Here is a 21443-nt window from a genome sequence, read left to right on the forward strand (position 1 = left end):
AGGGGTAGGGGGGAGCAGCAAATACTAATGTTGCTTTTGAATTGTAAAATTCTGTTTTCCTACTGAGAAACAAGAAGGCAACCAGTTAATCATCAAAAAAAGCCAAAGCAAATATTCTTTCTGGCAAACTGTTATTCAACTGCTTTTCCACTCTTCTGTTCCATTTAGACATTCTTCAAATAAGTGTTAAGTATGAAAATACCTTATACCCCTATAAAAACAGGAATTTGCTTAAAACCGGAAAAGTTGCAGATAGCAGAAGACAGTAGCACTGGATTTTGTACAATGTTCAAACAAAGAAGCATCGCATGCTACTTGTCCATGTTATTTCCCCAGAAACTAAATAATTACGTTCTAGCAAGGAGGCAAATAGCTAGTGTTGAATGCAGTGTGCTTTCTAACATTCTGTATAGAAATTATGTAGATAGTGGTGGCATGAGAAACATCACAAACATAAAAGAATTTTGAAGTGACAGTTAAAAGCTTATGTCATAACAAATTAAAGCAATAAGGCCATTTTACCTTGAATATAAAAAAAAGTATGGAGTTTGCCAGACCAGCTGATACTACATAATTCTTCCCACTCACCACCCCAGACATTTTTTAAATGATACTTAAGATGCTTTCAGTATAGTTGTGTATCAGTGTCTTTAGCCATTAACTGCAGTGCCAAATTAATAACATTGTATAAGGCTGTGGATGTGTTGATGTTACTGTACTTGCAGTCTAAGCTTACATGGTTTTATTACGCAAGGTAGAATCATAGAATAGTTAAGGTTGGAAAGGACCTTAAGATCATCTTGTTCCAACCCCCCTGCCATGTGCATTCCAAAACCACCTCTATGTTGTAGAAGAACAGAAATTGAAATAAAATGTAACCAAAGACAGGCTATAATTGTAGCTTGTGATGTTCCTTTGTAAAAATGTGGAAGAGGTGAGGTTTCTGAATGGACCAGCTCTTTTTAGGTAAGAAGTTCTGAAATTATAGTATGTTAAAGTCTCTCTTTTTAAAGAAAAAACAACTTCAATTCTTCTAGTGCTAACCTAGTGTTTTCAGGAGTTTGTAAAAAGAATTTAACTCTTCTGTGCAAACAAAAAAACCCCATAAACAAGTACGTGCTCAGAACAAGGGCACAACTACTGCTTCCAGAGTAAGTCAGCCATCAGAGCTGCAGTGTAGACAAGGTGAATTATAGAGAGCATGGTCACAAAATGGTATATTGAGGGGAGCACAAGAAGTAAATGCAAGATGTAAAAATACTGCATATGAAGATAATGAACCTGAGACCTGAGCATCAAATAGAGTAGAACAAACCTGAGAGTAGGGTGTGTGATACACCATATGTCAGTGAGAAGGAGGAATAGGATAAGTGGGGGAAGAATAGGTAATATGAAAGATTAAATGGGGTGCATTTTTCAATACAGTTGGAACGTAAGATGTTGAAACAGATGCTTTCAGTTGCTTTCATTCATGCAGATTATCACATGAATCTTTGCAGGATGGGTTCTGTTTGTGCAGTTGTGAATAGGAAGGACAGTAACTTGTCTTTATCTTGACTGATACACGTGTGTCTTTTTGCTGCTCTTAAGTAATATAGTTGTACCATGTTTCAACGGAGGAATAATTTTCCCTGGTATGAATATAGCCTTTGACTTCATGTTTTAATTATATATGTTATAGTTTGTATAACTTCTTTGATGGTTCTTGGAGAGGATACTTATGGTTTTGCTTGCTTGTTTTCATCTTTTTCCCATTTAGGCTAAAATTGCTAGATTGACAAAGCGGTTTGGAGCAGCCAGAGAGGACTTGAAGAAAAGACAGGAAGTAAGAACTAGATTTGTTTGTTTGTTTCTGACTTAGCTTTAACCTTGTGTTGAAAAATAAAGAAACTTTACATGCAGAAAGATATGACTTCACAAAGTAGGTTTGTCTTGTTTGGTTAAAAGCAGTGATATGAAAGAATATCATTTTAGTAGCTGTTATGTAATTCTGATTTGTACAGAAGGTTCTTTAGGCATTAATAGCGTGAAAACACCTTAAACTGTATGTAATTAACTCTAATTTACTTCAGTAAATAAGCAAATAAGTAAATAAGCATGAATCCCAGTACCTTGATTTTGGGGATAGAAGGGTACAGTTTGTCACCCCATGCGATCAATAGCATTTGTCTGTGTCTGGAATAAATATTTTAGGTTAATTACTGTGAAGAAGTGGAAGCTTAGAAGTCCATTAATTTTCTGGTGGAAGTTCTTATTCTCATCCTATAAATACCTGAAGGAGAAGAGACTTACAAAAAGGGAGGATGTAGGAGAGGACCAAGGAGGTTTAGGGAGATATAAAACATGTCAGGTTCTCCTGCGGTGTTGGTTCCAGAAAATTTCTCTCTCACACAAATACGAATGGAAGTATAATGAAATGTAATGAAAGCATAAGTTTACAAGCTGACTTATGGTTATTTTTTTATGGCTTTTCCTTCCTTCCCCCATCACCTTTCTCCTCCTCCCCCCTTCCCTCCTCCCCGCCGCTCCCCTCCCCCCCCCCCTGTTTGTTTTTGTTTTCTTTTTCGGTAGACTTCACCAAATACACCTCTATCTTCAGCAAAAACAGCAAGTGACACTGCAAACACAGCCAATGTAATATATCGGTAAGCAAAACACATCATTGTGCCCATGTAAAAATTACAGTAGGACACTTGAAATACCTAATGTAATGAATAATCCTTGTATCTTCAGTTTAGTTTTTTGCTGGGTTTTTCTTTTGGTATTTTTAGTTAGTGTTCTTCCATTCCCTTCATTATTCCTCAGTTGTAAAATTCAGTTTTCTTTCACAGAAGTCATAAATGAACAATTTCGAATCCATTCTTAGGTGAACAGAGATGAGTGTTGTTTCAGCAGCTAAAATATAATGGGTAAAATGGAAGTTTAATTTTAAGGAAGGATCATGAGGATGATAAGGGGGCTGGTCACCTAACATTAACACAGGCTGAGAAAGTTGGGGCTGTTCAGCCTGGAGAAGAGAAGATTGCATGGAGACCTCATAGCAGCATTCCAGTAAGGGGGCCTATGAAGATACTGGAGAGGGACTCTTCACTAGGGACTATAGCGATAGGACAAGGGGTGATGGGTTCAAACTAAAACAGGGGAAGTTCAGGTTAGATACAAGGAACAAGTAATTTACTGTGAGAGTGCTGAGGCTCTGGAACAGGTTGCCCAAGGAAGTTGTGAATGCTTCATCCCTGGCAGTATTCAAGGCCAGGCTGGACAGAGCCTTGGGCAACATGGTCTAGTGTGAGGTGTCCCTGCCCATGGCAGGAGGGTTGGAACTAGATGATCTTAAAGTCCTTTCCAACCCAAAACCATTTTGTGATTCTGTGAAGGGAAAATTCTTATGGTGAAAGGCAAACGTAGTGCAAGCACTTGAAAATTTACAAATAGTTCTGCATTATTTTTTTTTTTAGTAGGGGAATATTCAAAGCTAATTTGCATGGAAAGAATAGCAGTAAAATTTTACACTGTACTGATCATAATTATGCCCAGTGTGGCTTATTGAGAAATGCTAACTGAAACTTTGTTCCATAGAAATGCCAACACAGTGAGGCAGATGCTGGAGTCAAAGAGAAATATAGGAGAGAGCACACCAGTAACTTTTCAAGCCCCTGTGAATACAGGTGAGAAACTGTCTATGGACTACAAACACACTTCTCTTCTTACAAGTTTTCTAGCTTTTCATTAGATAACTAACTGAACACAGCAAAATTGGTATTTATGACTTGTTATTTTCTAATATCAAAAATCATTATTTTAAGCTCCTTATCACATTCCCAGTTTACATTAGTGTAGTCTGCTTACCAAGTAATGGGAAAAAATGTATTGATTTGGCCAACCAGAACATGTGGGTAAATTACATGCTTCAGCAAATGGCAGTCTGGGTATGGCAGCAAAACTTGCAGTCTCTCAGCTGCTGAGAAGTGAAACACATGGCTCATGGGCCAGTATTTTGTACTTAATCGTAGGATGCTGATTTTACCCTCTGCCTAATGGCTACAGAAGTTGAATGGGGAACTAAAGAAAGTCATAAGCCCCACTTCTTAAGGGAGTCAAGTTAAATTTAGTTTCTAATTAAAATTTTATAGGGAATGTAGAATCAAATCCACTATTAATTATATTCATTGTAATCCTTGGTTTGAAAAATAGTTTAGGTAATATTGAATACTGAATCTTTTCCACTGAATCATTTCACAGTAGGCATATACTGACTTTCTGTATTGCGTTGTGCTTGTATTGTGCTTGTGATTTAATCCTTAAATTTTGTTGCTCAAAAGTGAGTGTCTTCTCTGACACATTCTTGGTTTCAGTAGAATTTTCTGGATACAAGGTCCTTCCTATACAAAGTTAGTTAGTCATAATTAACATGAGTGTTTAAAACGCTATATTTCATGTGCTTTCAACAGTTCATTTTTTGAGCTTGCTTTGAGCCTGTTTGTGTCATAGTTCTTTGTAGATCCTATATTTTTGCTATTATATATAGTTTATCAAGCAGGAGCAGGTATTAATTGTGCCTTTAACTAGACCATTGAGTATCAGAGTGTACAACATTAAAAAAGAGTATCTATAGCATTTTTTGGCAAAAAAGAAGTTAATAATATGCCACATTTTTTATAGAATGGTTTGGGTTGGAAGTGGCCATTAATTACAGATCATCTAGTCCAACCCATCTGCCATGGCCCAGGAGGTCTTTTTTTTAGACCAGGTTGCTCAAAGCCCTGCCCAGCCTGACTTTAACACTTGCAATGATAGGGTATTCACAACTTCTCTGGAAAACCTGTTCAAGTGACTCACCACACTAATCATAAGTCTTTTCCATTTGCTGTGTTGGAGCAAAACTTCCCACTTGGTTCAGAGGCTTACATTTTTTGGTTTTGATGGTTTTTTGTTTTCTTTATGTAGTGCCAGCTTCCAGTCTTGCTGCTCCTCCAGCACTTGTCAGTGGACATCCGAAGCCTCCAGTGACCTCTACCAGCAATTTGACAACAACAGTTCTTCCCGCAGCTAACACAGCTACTGTTGTAGGCACTAACCAAGTGCCCAGTGGCAGCACTCAGTCAGTGTCTGTCTCGTTGCAGTCTTTGCCTGTAATCTTGCATGTACCTGTGGCAGTGTCATCCCAGCCTCAGCTCCTGCAAGGCCACACAGGAACTTTGGTCACTAACCAGCAGTCAGGCAACGTTGAGTTTATATCCGTACAAAGCTCTTCTACAGTTGGTAGCCTTACCAAAACTACAGTGTCTTTGGCATCAACTAACCCAACTAAACCAAATAACAGCCCATCTGTGCCCAGTCCTAGTATTCAGAGGAACTCTCCAGGCAGTGCTGTGTCAATAGGCACAACGTTGGCAGTACAGGCTGTTTCTACTGCACATCCTGTTGCCCAGGCCCCAAGGACTTTGCCCACAGTGGCTACTTCAGGACTTCATAATGCTACCAGCAGTCGAGCTCCCCTACAGATGAAGATTCCCCTTTCTGCATTTAGCAGTACAGCTCCTGCTGAACCACTTGCCGTTACAGCACCCAGAGTTGGTAAGTTATGTTTGAATGTTGACACTGGGAAGACACAAAGGGAAACACCAAACTGCACTCCGGTGGAAATCTGTTTATTAGTGTATTTTACTGAGATGCTGCTTCTGGGTTACCTTTCCACTGAAATTGTCACGATCAAAATCATATATGTCATAAATGTGTTTCCACCCATTTTCTAAAACAGCCTCTCCTTAGGAGTCAGCAGTGTGGCTCTGTAAGCTTTGTTTTATTTAGAGCTTCGTTTATATAATTTCTAGCATGAAGTCTGAAACTTCTACCAGAAACAACTTGATACTTGTTTTTAATACAGTCTCTCAAAATAATCTAAGCAAAGACATACAGAAATGAAAGTATAATTTTCACAAGACTTAAAAGTGAACAAAATTTGAGGGGAGAAAAGCGCAACTGAATGCTAACCTAGTCCCAAAGTATTACATTTATTGAATTTAAAGTAAAGTCTCTGAACACAGTGTTCAAATTGTGTTAATATATACTGTTCAAATAACAGTATATAGATTAACTATTTTAAAATACTTCGTCTTCATCCTCGGCCATACTGTGGTGATTCTCTGCTCTTCTGATTTTACATGCTGTGGATTTTTTTTTTCGAAGAGGTCCTCAAGATTTGTGAGTTGGAATTACAGCAAGTTTCTCATTTGCAGAATAGAATGTTAAAATTACTCAAGTAGAGCTTGACATCAGAACTAGTTTTATTTAATTTTCCCATCTCTAAATTGCCTGTGTTAAAACATGCCTTACACAGAGTTGGATAGGTATAGGCCTTGTATTGATTTTTAGCTCTAAAGCTAATACAGTGATCTAACACAACGTAAAAAGGATTGTAACAGATGAGGCACAGTGACCAAAGGGCCTACGTGTCAAAAAAACATGTCTTATTTTATGCAGTTCAAGTAGCCTTAGTGTATACCCTAGTAGTTTTCTCACCAGAATTGAAACACTGCTTTGGGCTAGCACTATTGCTGATAAGCTCTGGTTAAAATTAAAAGGAATGAGAACGGAGAATTTGGATTTAAATGTTTACATAAAATATTAAAGCAACTTCTGTTTAAGTTGTTAGTTTAGATGTACATTTGACTGAGCTAATAAAGATACTTGGTTGCCCTGCACAAATTGTCTCAGTTATGTATTTTGCTGTCTATTTAACCATCCACTTGTTCAATCAATTTTCTGTACAAAAAATGTTGAATAATCGTAGAACTTTTCAGTTTAGTATCTTGTCAGTTTACATACAGAGAGAGGAGAGCTTGTAGTTACTCTTTGTCCTCAATAGGCAAGGGAATTGTTCATGAAATGTTTTGGATGCATTGTCAGATTTCCAAGGAAGGGAATATACACTGCTTTTAGGCTGGAAAGTGCCATTTTGCTTTTTTGTATCTTCTGTTGCTTTTGAAAAATGGCAGTAATTAAGCTTGAATACTTAAAATTGAAAATTAGAGCTGTAAAATAAGCCATATTTGTTTAGTATCAAACAGTTTTGAATATTGCTTCCGAATTTGTATAGTGGATAGCAGTATTTAGTACTGATTAGATACTGCAAATGAACAATTTCTTGACCCCTCAGAAAACCAGACAAGCAGGCCACCAACAGATACTTCGGCAAACAAGCGAACTGCTGAGGGAACACCACAGGTAGGTTGTTGATTGTTTCTATATAAAATTCTAAAGTTACAATCCACAGGAGAAGAGTTCTTTACCTTTATTGTCCAGAACGAAACAATTTTAGTTTCTTTTTTTGTGACATCCTTTCTAGTTTCTGTCCATTTGTAATTTTCTTCTTCTGATCCAGAGTATTACTTGGAGCATCTGCTTCTGATAGTCTTCTCAGAAGTTTTTTGATGGGGTTTGGTAAATAGATGAGTTATTAATTCAGGAGCACACTAAAAATTATCTGATAAGCCAGAGCTAACATACAAAAGAAAACCCTGCCTTTTTTTTGTCTGAGTAACTTGAGCTTAAAGCTACAAATATTCTCTAGATTACTTTAGCTCTCTCATTTCCATCCTAATCCAGAAGCTAATAAGAATTGGAGTTCTAATATTTCATTCCCATATGTAAAAAAAATCCAAGGAAACTTTTTTTCAAGAATAACTATTTCATGATAAAGGAGAACTTGCAGTATTTCTGGATTCCTCATCTAAAAATTGTTGAACTTGCTTTGAAATTTAAAGGTTAAAGTTAAGATATTTAAAATTATTCATAATTAATTTTCTTTCCATGTACAGATACTTTACAAAGTACCTCATACTTACATTGTTGTTAACCTGAAGTAATTTTGTTAAGGGGAATAAAATTAATTTATTCTAGCGAAAATTTCCACATTTAATACTGTTTCAAGGTACAGGTAAATCTGAATTGTATTTCAAAGCAAGAAGAAAATATACTAGACAAGACTGGTTTTCACCTGTTGCAGAAATTGTATGGCAGAGATACTGTGCCTCACTCTACCTTTTTATTAAGGCATTAATAACGAATGGTTATTTGGAACTTCATTTTTTCAAAGATACCTGTGGATTATAGCTATTAAAACATTTGTCAGTACTTGAGATGTAGGAAATTCAATATCAGAATGGACAACAGATGTATGGTTTTAAGATTAAGATTTAATTTTCAGTATATTTCAGTATATTTTGGAAATTTTCTTCTTTGGTAGAGCCTGAAACCCAGAAAAGATTTTGGAAAAACAGTTTGTGTGTAAGAGTGGTATTTAGCAATGGAAGGTGAGCAAGGAGGAGGGAAAAAAGACACATGATGCTTTCCGGTTTTCAGTATTCTGTTATAGCATATGTTTCTAGGCTTGCTTTCAGTCAAATCAGTTAAAGCATGTGTAATGCCATGGTTAATAAAGAAGGGCCTGATGCATTTTAATTGGCTAGTGAGGTATGGAATTGATATGCCATATCATTTGAAAAATTCAGTTAATGCCACCTGCTTTTTGTTATGTAAAATGCAAAATATTATGTATTACTCCGCACTTCACAGCTCTCAGATCAAAAAGTAGTTCGCTGTATGCCGTGTACTTGTGGCATATTTGATGGTACAACTTTGATCAATTGTTTCGAAAAGCAGTTGAAACATGAGGAGACTTCATCAGAAAATAAAGAAGCACAGACGAATTTTAACTTCCCCGAGGATGTCCTCTTTGGCTTGGAGGAAGAGGAAGAGGATGCTAAGAGCATAAAAAACACCCACAAGCAGACTGGCTGGGCAGCTAACCTATTAAAACAATGGCTGGCCAAAAATGGCAAGGATCCTAGCTTTGAATTGGTCCCAGTAAGTGAACTCAATGATATCTTAAGAGAGTTTTATTACACAATAAGGAATCACGATGGAAATACCTACAGTGTGGCAAGCTACAAGTCAATGCGTGCTGGTTTAAACCGGCATCTCAAAATGCCACCTTACAATCGTCAGATTTGCTTAATGAAGGACAAAGAGTTTGCTAGTGCGAACATGGTATTTGTGAGTGTGCTGAAGATGCTGCGCATGCAGGGAAAGGATGAGACTCACCACCATCCTCCTATAGCTGCTGAGGACTTGCGTAAGATTAAAGAATCTGGTGTGCTGGGATTGCACAGTCCACTGGCACTCGTCAACAAGGTGTGGTTTGATTTGCAGTTGCATTTTGCCAAACGAGGGAGGGAAATTTTAAGAGATCTGGCTCCAGATGCTTTTGTTGTTGAGAAGGACAAGAATGGGCGTCGATACGCTATGTTTAGGTATCCTGGCAAAGGAAAAAATGGAGAAGATCCTCATAAAATGGGTAAAATGTATGATATGCCAGGGGACCCAAACTGTCCTGTTTTTTCATTGGAGCTTTATTTGTCTAAGTTGCCTCCAGAGCCCCCTGCCTTTTACCTGCATCCTTTAAAGTTAACATCAGAGCAAATGCAAGAACAGCCTGTCTGGTACAAAAGAGAACCAATGGGTGTGAACTACTTAGGTACCATGATGCCCAGGATAAGCGTGGCAGCCAGGCTCTCTCAGCGGTACACCAATCATTCTCTCCGAACTACCACCATCCAGCTACTGTGTGAAGCAGGACTGGGGCCTAGAGAAATAATGGCAGTGACAGGCCATCGCTCTGAATCTGCTATTAGACACTACTGGGGAGCTGCGGAAGTTCGCTACAGGGCTTGGTCAGATGTAATGGAGAATAATGCCCCCAATTACCTTTATAGTAAGATCCCAAATGAAGTGATGAAAGAATCACTATCTGGTGTGTCCACCTCTTCTATAAACCATGTTGTTCTAGAACAAAGCAAAATTTTATTTCCTAAGAAATCTGTGGTGCCACCTTTCGCTACCTCTGTGACTTTGGTCCCAGAGAGCCACCCAGCTCTGAATTCCAAAAGCCCCATACTGTTGAACCACAGTTCTTCCAAAGTGTTTCTCTCCAAGAACACAGCCGGTGTGAACCTAACTGCCAGTCCCCTTCAAGGCTGTTGTAACAAAGCTGTCTTTATAAAGCGTGTGATAAAACAAGAACCAATGACTTGATGCTTCTGTAATGGAACTGATTTCAAGTGAATTGCTGAAATTGAAAAATTATTGGATATGGTTTTTCACTTGATCTACTAAGGAAGTTTCTTACGGTCTAGTTCAGCAAGAAGTATCCTGTTCACACTCCTGAAGTGAGCTATGAACAGAAACTTAAACAAAGCAGGGCTTGGAGTTTGTATGACTTTGTGGCAGCTGGGACTCTTTAAGTGGCTAGGCAGAGCTATTTAAAAAGAAAAAAAAAATGAAAGGGAGATACTCATTTCCACTTAGCTGAAGAGCAATGCTTTCTTCACTAAGTGCATAGCTTTTATATTTTGTGAAGAGTGTATTTATTACACCGTTTTGTGTCTGCTGGCACTAATGTAGCATCTTACAAATCAAATACTTGATTACTGAAAAACACAAAGAAAGTAGAAGCTGAATGAAACAGAGATACACTACAAATACATACAATATGCATGAAACCACCTCAAATTGCTTGACCACTGTCAATCTCTCTGTTCAAATTGTTATTGGACCTACCAGAGGATTGTACTGCTTTTTTTTTAATTCTTCTAAATTGATTTTTTTCTGTGAGCTACATATTTGTATTGCAGGTCTTTCTTTTCTTCTCCTATTTAATATTTCTGGCTAAGATAGTGTTCATTCTGTCCTCCAAAGGCAGTACTTGATGCAAATTGTATTAAAATTAGGATCACTTCAGTTGTGCATGAACTGGGGAAAATGCTCTCAAAAGAGCTGAGAACAGGCTTGTTGCTTAAATGGCAAGTAATTATAGTGTTGTCTCTTTATGTGCTTATCTTGTGAAAGGGTTTTTTGTATTTCCTCTCACCCCTTGCATTACATTTCATATTGTCTTTGCAGTATAGTCAGTATAGTTTTTGTCAGTATAGTACATAATTAAGAAAAAGCACATCCTGTTCTTCTCCACCAAACCCTACCCAAACATTGTTGTTTTAACTTCTTTAGGTTAGATTGCTATAATAAACTGATACTATCAATGCATTTTCCATAGGTGATTTTTACAGGTTAGAAATTCTCAGGATAGTGAATATGAATTTTGTCAGAGAAATTAAATTGTAGTTTAAAAGGCTCTTTAATGAAAGATAAAAATTAAAAACTAGGAGGGCTGGTCATTGTTCATTCTTAGTGAATTGCACTTGAGAATCTAATTCATGGTTTGTTTCTACTATTCTGTGCTCCTGTCTTTGCAGGGGGGTTGGACTAGGTGACATTTGAACGTTCCTTCCAACCCAAACTATTCCATGATTCTGTGCCATTATTTTTGTTAGAGATTCTGACAAATCAAGAGATCTTTGAAATGAAAAACTGATTATCAAATCACAAATTATAGTAGGTCCACTTTGGAAGAAGAAACAGTGTAGCATTTAAAACTGTTTTGCATTAACTGAATGAAATAAGAATGGTTTTATTCTTTTGAAATTCTGTATATGTGCGTGTACACAAATGCACCCACACATGTGTCTTGTAACACTAAAGACTTTACTGGAAGTGTCTTCATTGCTCAGCAGTGGACAAAATAGAGAAAAATCGCAGCTGAAATTAAAAAAAAAATCATGATTAATTCTTAATTCTTTGGAGAACTTCCTTGCTGGGAAAGGCTTTCAAATATTGAACAAGATTTATCGCTTTGTTATAGCCTCAACAGAGGACTTGATGTCTGACCTTTGGAGTTTTTGTCTTGGCTGATGATGTTTACCTTTGTGGCCTTGGGTAGGTTATTCATACTTACTGTATCAATTTTCTGAATCGTAAGACCAGCACAGAGTGTTCCATTTTCTGATGGATCGTGTTAAAGATTAAAAGGTTTTGAAAGTGCCATATATTCATCTCACTGTGTTCACAGTCACTTTATTTGGTGGTGTTACAGTGATTGAACTAGGTGATGAGATATAATTGTTAATATAAAAAATAATTCTGCACAGTCCTACACTTCCTTAGTTGCAGCATTAACTTACAACATCAGTGGTGAGAGGAAGGAAATCACGGATCCAGGATTATCATTTTGTCAAGTCTGGAGTAAATCAAATTGAAATAATAAAGTAATCATTTCTAATGGCTAGGAAGAAGAAAAAGAGGAAACAGTTCTCAAACTACAGGAGAGCTGTGCAGCAACTTACTCTATTCTTATTCTTATTAGAGCAACACAGATTTTCAAATCTTAGGGATTCATTGAATTTGTAATTCAGCCAGACTGGCAAATTTAGTTTATTGTTTGAAGAGACCTACTCTAAACTTTCACCATGATGGGTATGTATTATTTAAAAAAAAAAAAAATTCCTGGTTTTGACTGGGGTGGTTGCTTGTTCCAGCCTACTGTGGTGAACATTTATCCAGAAAACCAAGAAAAGTATGTTGTAAGGAGATGATTCTTTTTTGTTCCCTCTTGCTGCATACTGTGTTCATACTGACCACATGCCCTGCTCTGGTCCTAACTGCATCTAGGTAACTTACTGTAACAGCATATTGTTTCATATCTTCACACAAATCTAGTTGGTAATTTAAATTAAAAAAGGGACTCTTTTGGCCAAAATCTGGGCATGTCTCTGATTCTTTTCAATTATCATTTGGCTTCTAATGTTAGCTTCACTCTGTAGCTCATTATTGGGTATTTACGGTTTCTTACTGTTAAATTGTAATTATGTTGGCACCAACTATACAATGTCCTCTCAGTACCTTCAGTTTGAACCTGATACTTCAAAGCTACTAGATGCAGTATGACTAGCTTTTTATTTTTGTATGGGAGAGCATTCCTGGTTTGGGCTGAAAGTATTATTGCTTCACAAGAGCTGGGGTCAGTATTAGCTAAATTTTCTGTTAACATTTGAATTAATTCTAACCTTCCAGAACTGAAATTTTTTTCTCCTGTTCCCCTTCCTACCCAAAGTGTTAAATGAATCTTTCCTACATGTTTTTGCTTTCTAGAAAAGCTGAAGTAGGCAAATAGGATGGTGTTTTCCTGCTTTTGCAACTTCAGCTGTGTTCAGTAATACAGGAGCAGGGTGTCTTCTCCCCCCACCTTTTTTTTTTTTTTCCTTTTTTTTTTTTCCCTTCCCCCCCCCCTTTTTTTTTTTTTAATTGTGAGATAACTTTTCAAGTTAATCCTGTTCATTGCAGTACAGCTTATCCTGTGTGAACATCATGGATGTGAATTGGACTCCTCAGTGCAGTATCAGCAGCGAACCCCAAACAGCAAGATTTCTGTTTTTTAAAAAACAGGTTAATAACACTTTGTTTGTCTAAACTTAAATTTAGACTTTGGCTGTAAACTTAATACAAAATTGTTAATATAAAATTAACTTTAAAAATCTGAGTATAACAAATACAATTTGAAAGAAATTTATCATCTGTCACTCTTGAATTTTATAATTAGATCTTTTTGTAAAAATAGGAGTATTTCAATTGGGAAAAAAACCCCAACACTTAGCCTTAACTAAAGCCAACTAAACTAATTTTCTAAATAATGGCTGACATGCCATTGATTAAGTTCCATTTCCATTGATGGAAATGGCTATGAAAAAAGTATAGAACGACTGGAAGTTTATGTAATACATCCGTATATTTAGGTTTGCATCTCCTTTTCATAATGAAGCTTTGGTCCTGGTTCTGTGAATCTAGAACTTGTATTTTCTGTGCTTTTTCCTGTTAAATTTTAAATGTCTGCTGTTACTTCAAGGAGTACCCTAATTACTTTCTATTTTTATGAAGTTGGCACAGTATCTTGCATTACATCTTACAATATGTTAATTTTCATATTGTTTTATTGCTATTTAAGTAATTAATCCCCACTGTAAGGTACTGAGATCTATACAGCATGTGAGGTCTAGAAGGTAAATGTTATTAACTATATGCACCTTATCTGTGTCCCTGGAAGAGCTCTGTTGTACACAGTGTCAAGTACCTGGCAATATTGGAAGGATGCTTTGAAATTGAACATATTCTTGGCTTTGTTGTGGTTTTAGTCTGGTGCGTCTCTTTGGTTATCCTGAACTATACAGCTTCTTCAATAATTGCATACTGTTAGGTCAGAAAGCTTTCAGTAAGCAGCTTGGGCATATGATTTTGCTGTATGACTGCTTCTCTTTTTTCAGCCGTCCTCTGTTTCTTGCTTCAAAAGGAATGCCCATAGGGATGTGGGAGGGGACATCTTAGTATGTTTGTGTTAGTCTCTCAACTGAAACTTTCTTGTGTACACAGAAATTGAAGGGTTATTACTCAGTCCTAGTAATTTTACCAATGGCCATTCCAGTGCCTCGGATCCTAGAACTGCATTTCTGACAACATGACAAGCACTTTTAAAGTTTTGGCGTAAATATTATTGTAACAGAGGCAAAGGCATTTTTAATTATATACCAAATCTTTAGAATGGTTTCAAAGTATTTTATTATGAATCCCAGTTATAGATACAGGTTTTATATATATTATATATAATATATAAATATAGCTGCAGTGTACTGAGAAAATCTATGAAAGCAGCGTTTATTATGTTGTGACATAAAATAACAGTGAACAAATTTGAATGCGGTTGGATGTGTTAAAAATGGCTGCCATAAAGTCAGTCTGTTCAAGAATGATTACATTATATTTATTAAAATATCACGTCAGGTGAATAGTCATTTCTTCCCTCTGCCCTACTCCAGGTGCACCTTATCCTCTTATGGAACAAATCTTTCAGTCTAAATTTCATCTTTTCAGTTTATATTAGTTTAACAAAACACATCAGTGTCCTATCCATTTCCCTTTGTTTCTGAGAGACCTTGATTTGTTTGATTGAACTACAGTTTAATTTAAGCTTTTCCACTGACTATTGGGAATTCATCTGGTAAATGTTAATAAAGTACATTTATAACTCCTATCCCTTTACTTTGCAATGTGTAACAAACTTTGTGAATGTCAGTTGGGAAAAAATGTGAACAAAGTGGGTATGTAAGCTTACAATTTATGAGCAGCTATTTATTCTATATTGTTGAGCATTACTGATTAATATGTTTCTTGCATTTCATGGTTTTGTCACTGAAAATAAACATACATAATTATATATGTAAAATGGGCTACTTGATTTTTGTCTCTGGAGTTATGTTTGTGCTGTTTAAGGTGCAACTAGCTTTCATCTATGAGGTGGAACCTTTACCTGAGACTAATCAGAACTCTAAATTATAAAGATGTTAGCAGGAGGACAGTTTAAAAAATGAATTTAAAAAGTCATCTGACAAATTCCGACAGGACTTGACATAGGTGAATTTAGTGGCTGTTGTAAGGAACAAAATTCAAATAAATCCATTCTTGTATGACTTTTAAAGTGATCTGTCTTTCCCTGAGACCATATCTGTGCTACCTAGACCACCTGCAGTTATTGAGAGGAGCTTTCAGTAAGGAAATGTACTTGTGTTTTGTAGGCTTCAGTTTGTCATTTGGGGCCAAAAATTTGAGACAGTCTAGCTGATTATGACATTGTAACAGGAATGGATTATAGCTTTTAAAAGCTGCATTATACTAATCTGAAAAGTATTATAAATATATTTACTGATCATCCAAGATGGCCATCCTATATAGTACTGTTGGGAAACTGTCAGTAGGCTTTGGGGAAACAAGGTAGATGTTTCACCTTAAAAGCGTAAGAACCAGTAACGTATGTGTGTGTGCATGCATGCATGTATGTGTTTATTATATACCCTTTTAACTGTTTGATTAAAGAAAAACAAAATCACAGAAGAAGAGAAATATTTTAACCATTGTGTTAAGTGTTCATTTGTAGCTTTTAGTTGGAATTATGATTGCTAGCGCCTGAAAACAGCATTTCGGGCAGCCAGTCTCTCAGCCTTCTTGATTTATGATTCTGACTAACAGCACAGAGTCATAGAATGGTTTGAGTTGGAAGGGGCCTTAGAGATTGTCCAGTTCCACCACCCTGTCGTGGGAATGGACACCTTTCACTAGGTGAGGTTGCTCCAAGCCCCGTCCAACCTGGCCTTGAACACTGGCAGGGATGGGGCAGCCATGGCTTCTTTGGCAGCCTGTTCCAGTGCCTCACCACTTATAGTGAAGAATAGGGGTATCAGAGCCAATGTCTACTCTTAGCACCAAAGATATGAGAGGGTATATAATACTTAGGGGTTACTAAGACTGATGATTCTTTTTATTCTGTGCTTGCATTGTTCTTGTTGTGTAGAAGGTGTTGCACAGTATGACTTAAGGGTAAGGGGAACACAGCAGTCTCATAAATGCAATATGTAAAATGTCAGTGAATAGTATTTGAGTATTGTATGTAACCATACACTATCAAAACATGTATTGCAACCCTGTGAAATTTTGTTTGTGCAAACTGTGAACTTGGTAAACTGCTAACTTTACAGCATTATCATTTTCATTTTTATCTTGGTAAGAGATGACAAATACATTTGGTACCTGGTCAAATAAATTTTCATGACAGCTTTGCAAGGCTGGAATAATTACTCCAGTTTCGTGGGAGTTAATGCATTGGGAAAAATAGCTGTTTAAGGAGTGATAAGTCAGGTACTGAAGCAGTTAGTGACTGAAATAGGCTCAAAAATGTATGAAATAATTTCCACAGCTGTTTAGACTGTGCTTGGAATCTGTAGTTTGTGTACGGCTGACTTAAAACATGATATAGGCCTTATAATTATGCATACAAACACTGCATCACCACTCTTCCCACTGCTCCCCGAACATATTTTGAACATCACTCCCCATACTTTAAGATTGATTTTGCTATTATATAACGCCTTGGAGCGTCATGTGTGATTGTGGTGACGTGATGCTTCATGGATTGTCTTGTTTTACAATCCCCCAGATTTTTTTCTGTTTTGTTACTGTAGAAACTGAATAATAAAGTTGTCTGCACTGTGTCAGTGTGCCACACGTAATCTTCAGAATTTAGATCTTTACTACACTGGAATTAATTTTTATTTTGTACTGTATTTTTTTGTTGTTGCATTTTTTCCTTAATTTTCCGCTTTCATGTACTGAATTGTTCCTTGATGAAAAGCAGGTGGCATTACAATGAATAGCATTGTTATCTATGTGATGAACTGAACCGTGGCGTTATATAATACCAAAATTTTTTTTTTCTTATCGTATGTATCATATGTGAACCACAACTTCCTTCAAAATACCAACATCTACGTTTTGTTCTTTCATGTGGTACAATACTTGTGGCATGTTGGCATGTGTGTGCATGCTGTTATACAAAATAGTGTGACAGGTAGCATTGGTTGCTCACTTTGAGTTCTAGAAATTGCTTTCCAGTCTTCTTCACTGGTTTGCCATTGGCATATGTATGCTGTGAGGTTGTAACTACTTGTTTGTGTTAAATTTCACAATTATACTGGGAGATACCCCTTTTCTCAACCTTGTGTCTACCATACATGCTTTGGCCTGCAAATTCAGTCTCCTTTGTTGTATTTGTTGTCCTCATGGAATTGAAATAGCTTTTTTCCTTCCACCCCCATCCTTTTTTTCTTTTGCTCTCTCTTTTCAAAATTATGAATGATGAATCAATCTAATTTGCATCAGTGCTGGTCTCAAAAAGTTGCTGGATAGCAAAGCTAAGGAGATATTCTTCCACTACAGTGTATTTTACAACTCTGTGAAATGGTCTCAGCATGTGCAAAAACATAAAAAGATAACAGTCTGTCTCAATGCCCCTGCTTTTCCAGAGGCAGATGAGGGAAACTGCTCCTGAATTATTTCAACACCAGAGCTCTTCAATCCTTCATTTTATTGCAAGGCTGATTCCTTTCTGATTTCTCCCGATAAAGTTACTATTGACTTGCATAGGTTAATTATTAGGTATTGCGGTCATTGGCATCTGGGATGTAGCAGCAGTCTTCCAAAAGAAAGTTCTTAATTACAAGGCATTTGCATTGCGTTTATTGCATGTCTTAAATGTGATTGCAAATTTGGGTGACCCTGTTCACTGTATTTGTGCATTTTTAAGAAGTTCCAGCATTTTTATTACTTTTAAGAACATTATTTGTTTTTAAAATGTCTATAATATCCGTATGGTATTGGGTCTAGAAAGTCACTGTATAATTCTTTTCCTCCTCAAGGAAATCTGTACTATTGCTGCCTTTTCCTAGCACTTTTCCCCATAAGTATATCTTTTTTGTCAGTGCATCTGTTTGTCAGTACTTTATTTGTTAAAAAGACTTTAGTGGATGGGATTGGAAGAAAGCAGATGTTATATTGTCATAGTATATATAGTGGAAAATGTGTGAAATTCTGAGTATAGGTCATTTTTACCAACCTTTAGTTGAAATCCCTAAAGTGTTATTACTGTAATATGAATATGTAAGAAGTGAAAGCAAAGTCTGTTTCTAGTATTTTTCATGATAAAAAAGAAAAAAAAAATATTTTAAACTGTTACTCAGAAGAATCAGTACTTTTCAGATCACTTTTCAGCAAACGTTTTATAGCTAGTAGAAGACTTAGAAATACCAATTTCCAATATGAATTTAAGTGAGAGAGATGCAAGAATTTGAATAATTGCATTCATTTTATACATATTTTTCAGTATTTTATCTTCCATATGCACTATAAAGCAGTTTACGCTTAACCAATTAAGTGGAGCATAGAAGAGGTTGTGACTTAGGCTCTGTTTCAGGACTTAGCAGGTTTCACTCAGATATTTGAAGGAGATGAGGATTTAGTGTTTTGATTTTGCTCCTCTTACAGGGTCTTTCAGTTGCTGCATTCACAAATTATGTGCTTGGCATTAGAATTCTTCTCCTTCATGCTTGCCTGAGGCATTTGGCATGCAAGCACAGCCCAGGGGGGAGTTATTTATTGATAAATGCAGACATGACTTTGCAGACCGAAGAAGCTGTAGCAGAGGGCCTGCTATTTGCCAAAATTTTCTTTAATGAGCACACTTTTCAAAACAGATCAAGATTGTAAATGTGAAGTGCCTTCTGCTTGGCTGGATGTTTCAGGAGAAATGTGCAACACTGAGAACAGCAGGGTAGCATTACAGTACACTTGCACCATACGTCTGTATTTGTGGTGAGGCATGCTCAGCTGATGCGTGGCTTGTAATTCTCTTTTCCCCTGCTCCCTTTTTTCACCTTTGTTTCTGCTCTTAATCATACCTTAGAGTCCTCTTCCCCCCTTCACCTTGTGTTTCACCTTTCAACTCCAAATTGCATGAATCTTCTTTGGCTGGATCTACATTATACTTCAGTATGAAATATTCAATTATGGGACATTGTTTTTATGCAAAATATCTTAATTGCAAATGGAAGTTCACCAACCAGATGAAGAATAAAGATGTGGCTATGTTAAAATTGTCAGGAGAAGATGAAGTCTTGGGGTATTTTCCTTGCTTCCTAATATTTTTCATGTTTATCCTTAAAACTGTTACATTTCATAGTAGAATTTGTTAGGTTTAATTTTTAATTTAGTTTTTTTGTTGCATTGTTTTGTGCTAAGATTGTTACACTCCTGGCAGCAGAGAAATATTTAAAATAAGGCAACTTGGCTGCAGTTACGGTTACCAGAATAGTTCAGTTCATGATATTGCTACCTCCAGGTTGTAGAAAGTTAGCTCATCAGCTATGGATGAAACAGGTCCAAAACGGCATCATGAATGATAGTATCTTGGGGGATTTCTACTTACTTGGAGCTAAAGGGGTATACGTTGATACGTGGGCTGTTAAGAAGGATGAAAAAAAGAGTTCGGCGGTTTACATTTCTTTTAAATCTCAATGTAAACTTTTTTGTGTTTGATTACTAGAAACTGCCAAAATGCTGTTGTAAGTGCCACTTCTGGTCTGTTTGCAGACTGGTGCTCTAGTTCTGCCAAATGAAACAGTGTTTTGGGTGGTGGTTTTTTTGTTTTGTTTGAGGTTTTTTGTAACTATGATCTTTTTAATAGAGATCACTCTGTATTACTGTGGTTATTTTGTTTCTGTTCCATCTTTTTTGATATTCTAAGGTGACTGAGTCTTCTGTTGTTCAGACTTGCTAGGCAATTTGTGGACTAAAGCACCTGGGATAAGTTTTGCATTCTCATTAAATTGGTTTTAATTATTTCACTAGTGTGACTGTGCTGATGAAAAGGTGTTATGATTGCATCATCTTGCTCTTTTGCAGAGGTCAGCTGAAACAGATCCAGGTTCTTGGCTTCCTGTGTTTTGAGAAACCTGAAAACTGACAGCAGAGCAGAATGGCTTGACTTTGCTTTTCTGCATTAATTTTTCTGCCTAAATGCTTGCTGAAATCTAGTATTAGGAGCTGAAAGAGTTGATATCTTACTGCAGTTTTTGACATAAATATTAATGTTATTCCTACATGACTGAAAGTCCAATGTCAGGCTTCCTTTTGCCTTAATTAGTGCTGCAAGCCTTCGTAAGGTGGATTTTAATTTTGCTTAAAGCAGCACATCTGAATCTCCTCTTCTGGTGTGTGACACGGCTGTCTCCTCAGAATCCCATTCCCTTCTTTTTACAGAAGTAGTAGCAGTTGTTTCTCTCTAGCCTTTCCTCGAACATACCTCTATTGTAAACTGGAGTTTTCACAAGTCCTTGTAACAACAAAAATTTCCCCAAAAGAATTCCTGAGTAGTCATGATACGCAAAAAGGGGTGGTTTTATTTTCTTGACGGGTTGAGCACAGGGTGTTACTTGGTTTTAGCAGGAATGATTCCAAATGGTTCCATTTGTAGGTCCTCCTAAATCTCCCTCCATTTTTCAGTGTGTTCTCCTGGCAGAGAGTTGTAGTTCAAAATACACACCACTGACTGCAAAGATGATCAAGTTGGAATGAAATTCCTCTTGACTTTATACTAATCAAGCAGTCATTGATTATTTGACTGTGCCTTTTATCTTAAGCTTCAAGTGGGTAAATCAGCTCATCATACTAAGAAAACTGAAGCTCTATTCTTTTAAATAGAAATCACTTGACAGAAGACTTCCATGGTTAATAAATATGAGAGATGTTTCTCTATGTAAAGATAGAGTCCCTATAGAGAGATTATTGCCTGTGAACATGAAAAGTTAGGTATTTCGTATTCAAATTGTGTATCCTGTAGGTTGTTAGCAGAATTTCATCAGTGGCAGCATGAGAACTTAAGAAGAAATGGGGTTTTAATAATGCATAATGAAAAGTCATGTCAGGTGCTCCAAATTCAGTGACCGGTAACTTGGACACACCTTTTGTTTGCATTTAGTAATAATACAGTACCTCTTTTCCCTCTTCTCAGAGCCTTGCTTGTGTGAGCATTGTCTTTAGGACCTCCTTAAAGGCTTAGTTTTACCCAAATGAAAGCTCATAGAGCAGATAATCTTAATGCTTAGGGGTTTTGCATC

At 36.7% G+C, this 21443-nt stretch overlaps 1 protein-coding gene across 14 annotated transcripts in view; it reads left to right on the top strand.

The window, feature by feature from the left end:
- The window catches only part of ATF7IP (activating transcription factor 7 interacting protein), a 115122-nt gene that overhangs the window by 73532 nt on the left and 20147 nt on the right, over nt 1–21443 (top strand). For 8 of the 14 annotated variants that reach the window (XM_080616494.1, XM_080616489.1, XM_080616493.1 and 5 more), the window contains 6 exons: nt 1760–1825; nt 2572–2645; nt 3580–3668; nt 4948–5577; nt 7160–7227; nt 8578–9195. In XM_080616494.1, the coding sequence (XP_080472620.1) occupies nt 1760–1825; nt 2572–2645; nt 3580–3668; nt 4948–5577; nt 7160–7227; nt 8578–9195 (1545 nt within the window). Of the gene's footprint in view, nt 1–1759; nt 1826–2571; nt 2646–3579; nt 3669–4947; nt 5578–7159; nt 7228–8577; nt 9196–13236; nt 13339–21443 lie in introns of all 14 variants that reach the window. The other 6 variants (XM_080616495.1, XM_080616483.1, XM_080616484.1 and 3 more) reach the window with 4 other exon arrangements.

The sequence above is a fragment of the Psittacula echo genome (assembly GCF_963264785.1).
Source record: "Psittacula echo genome assembly, chromosome: 1".
In the NCBI taxonomy this organism is placed as follows: domain Eukaryota; kingdom Metazoa; phylum Chordata; class Aves; order Psittaciformes; family Psittacidae; genus Psittacula; species Psittacula echo.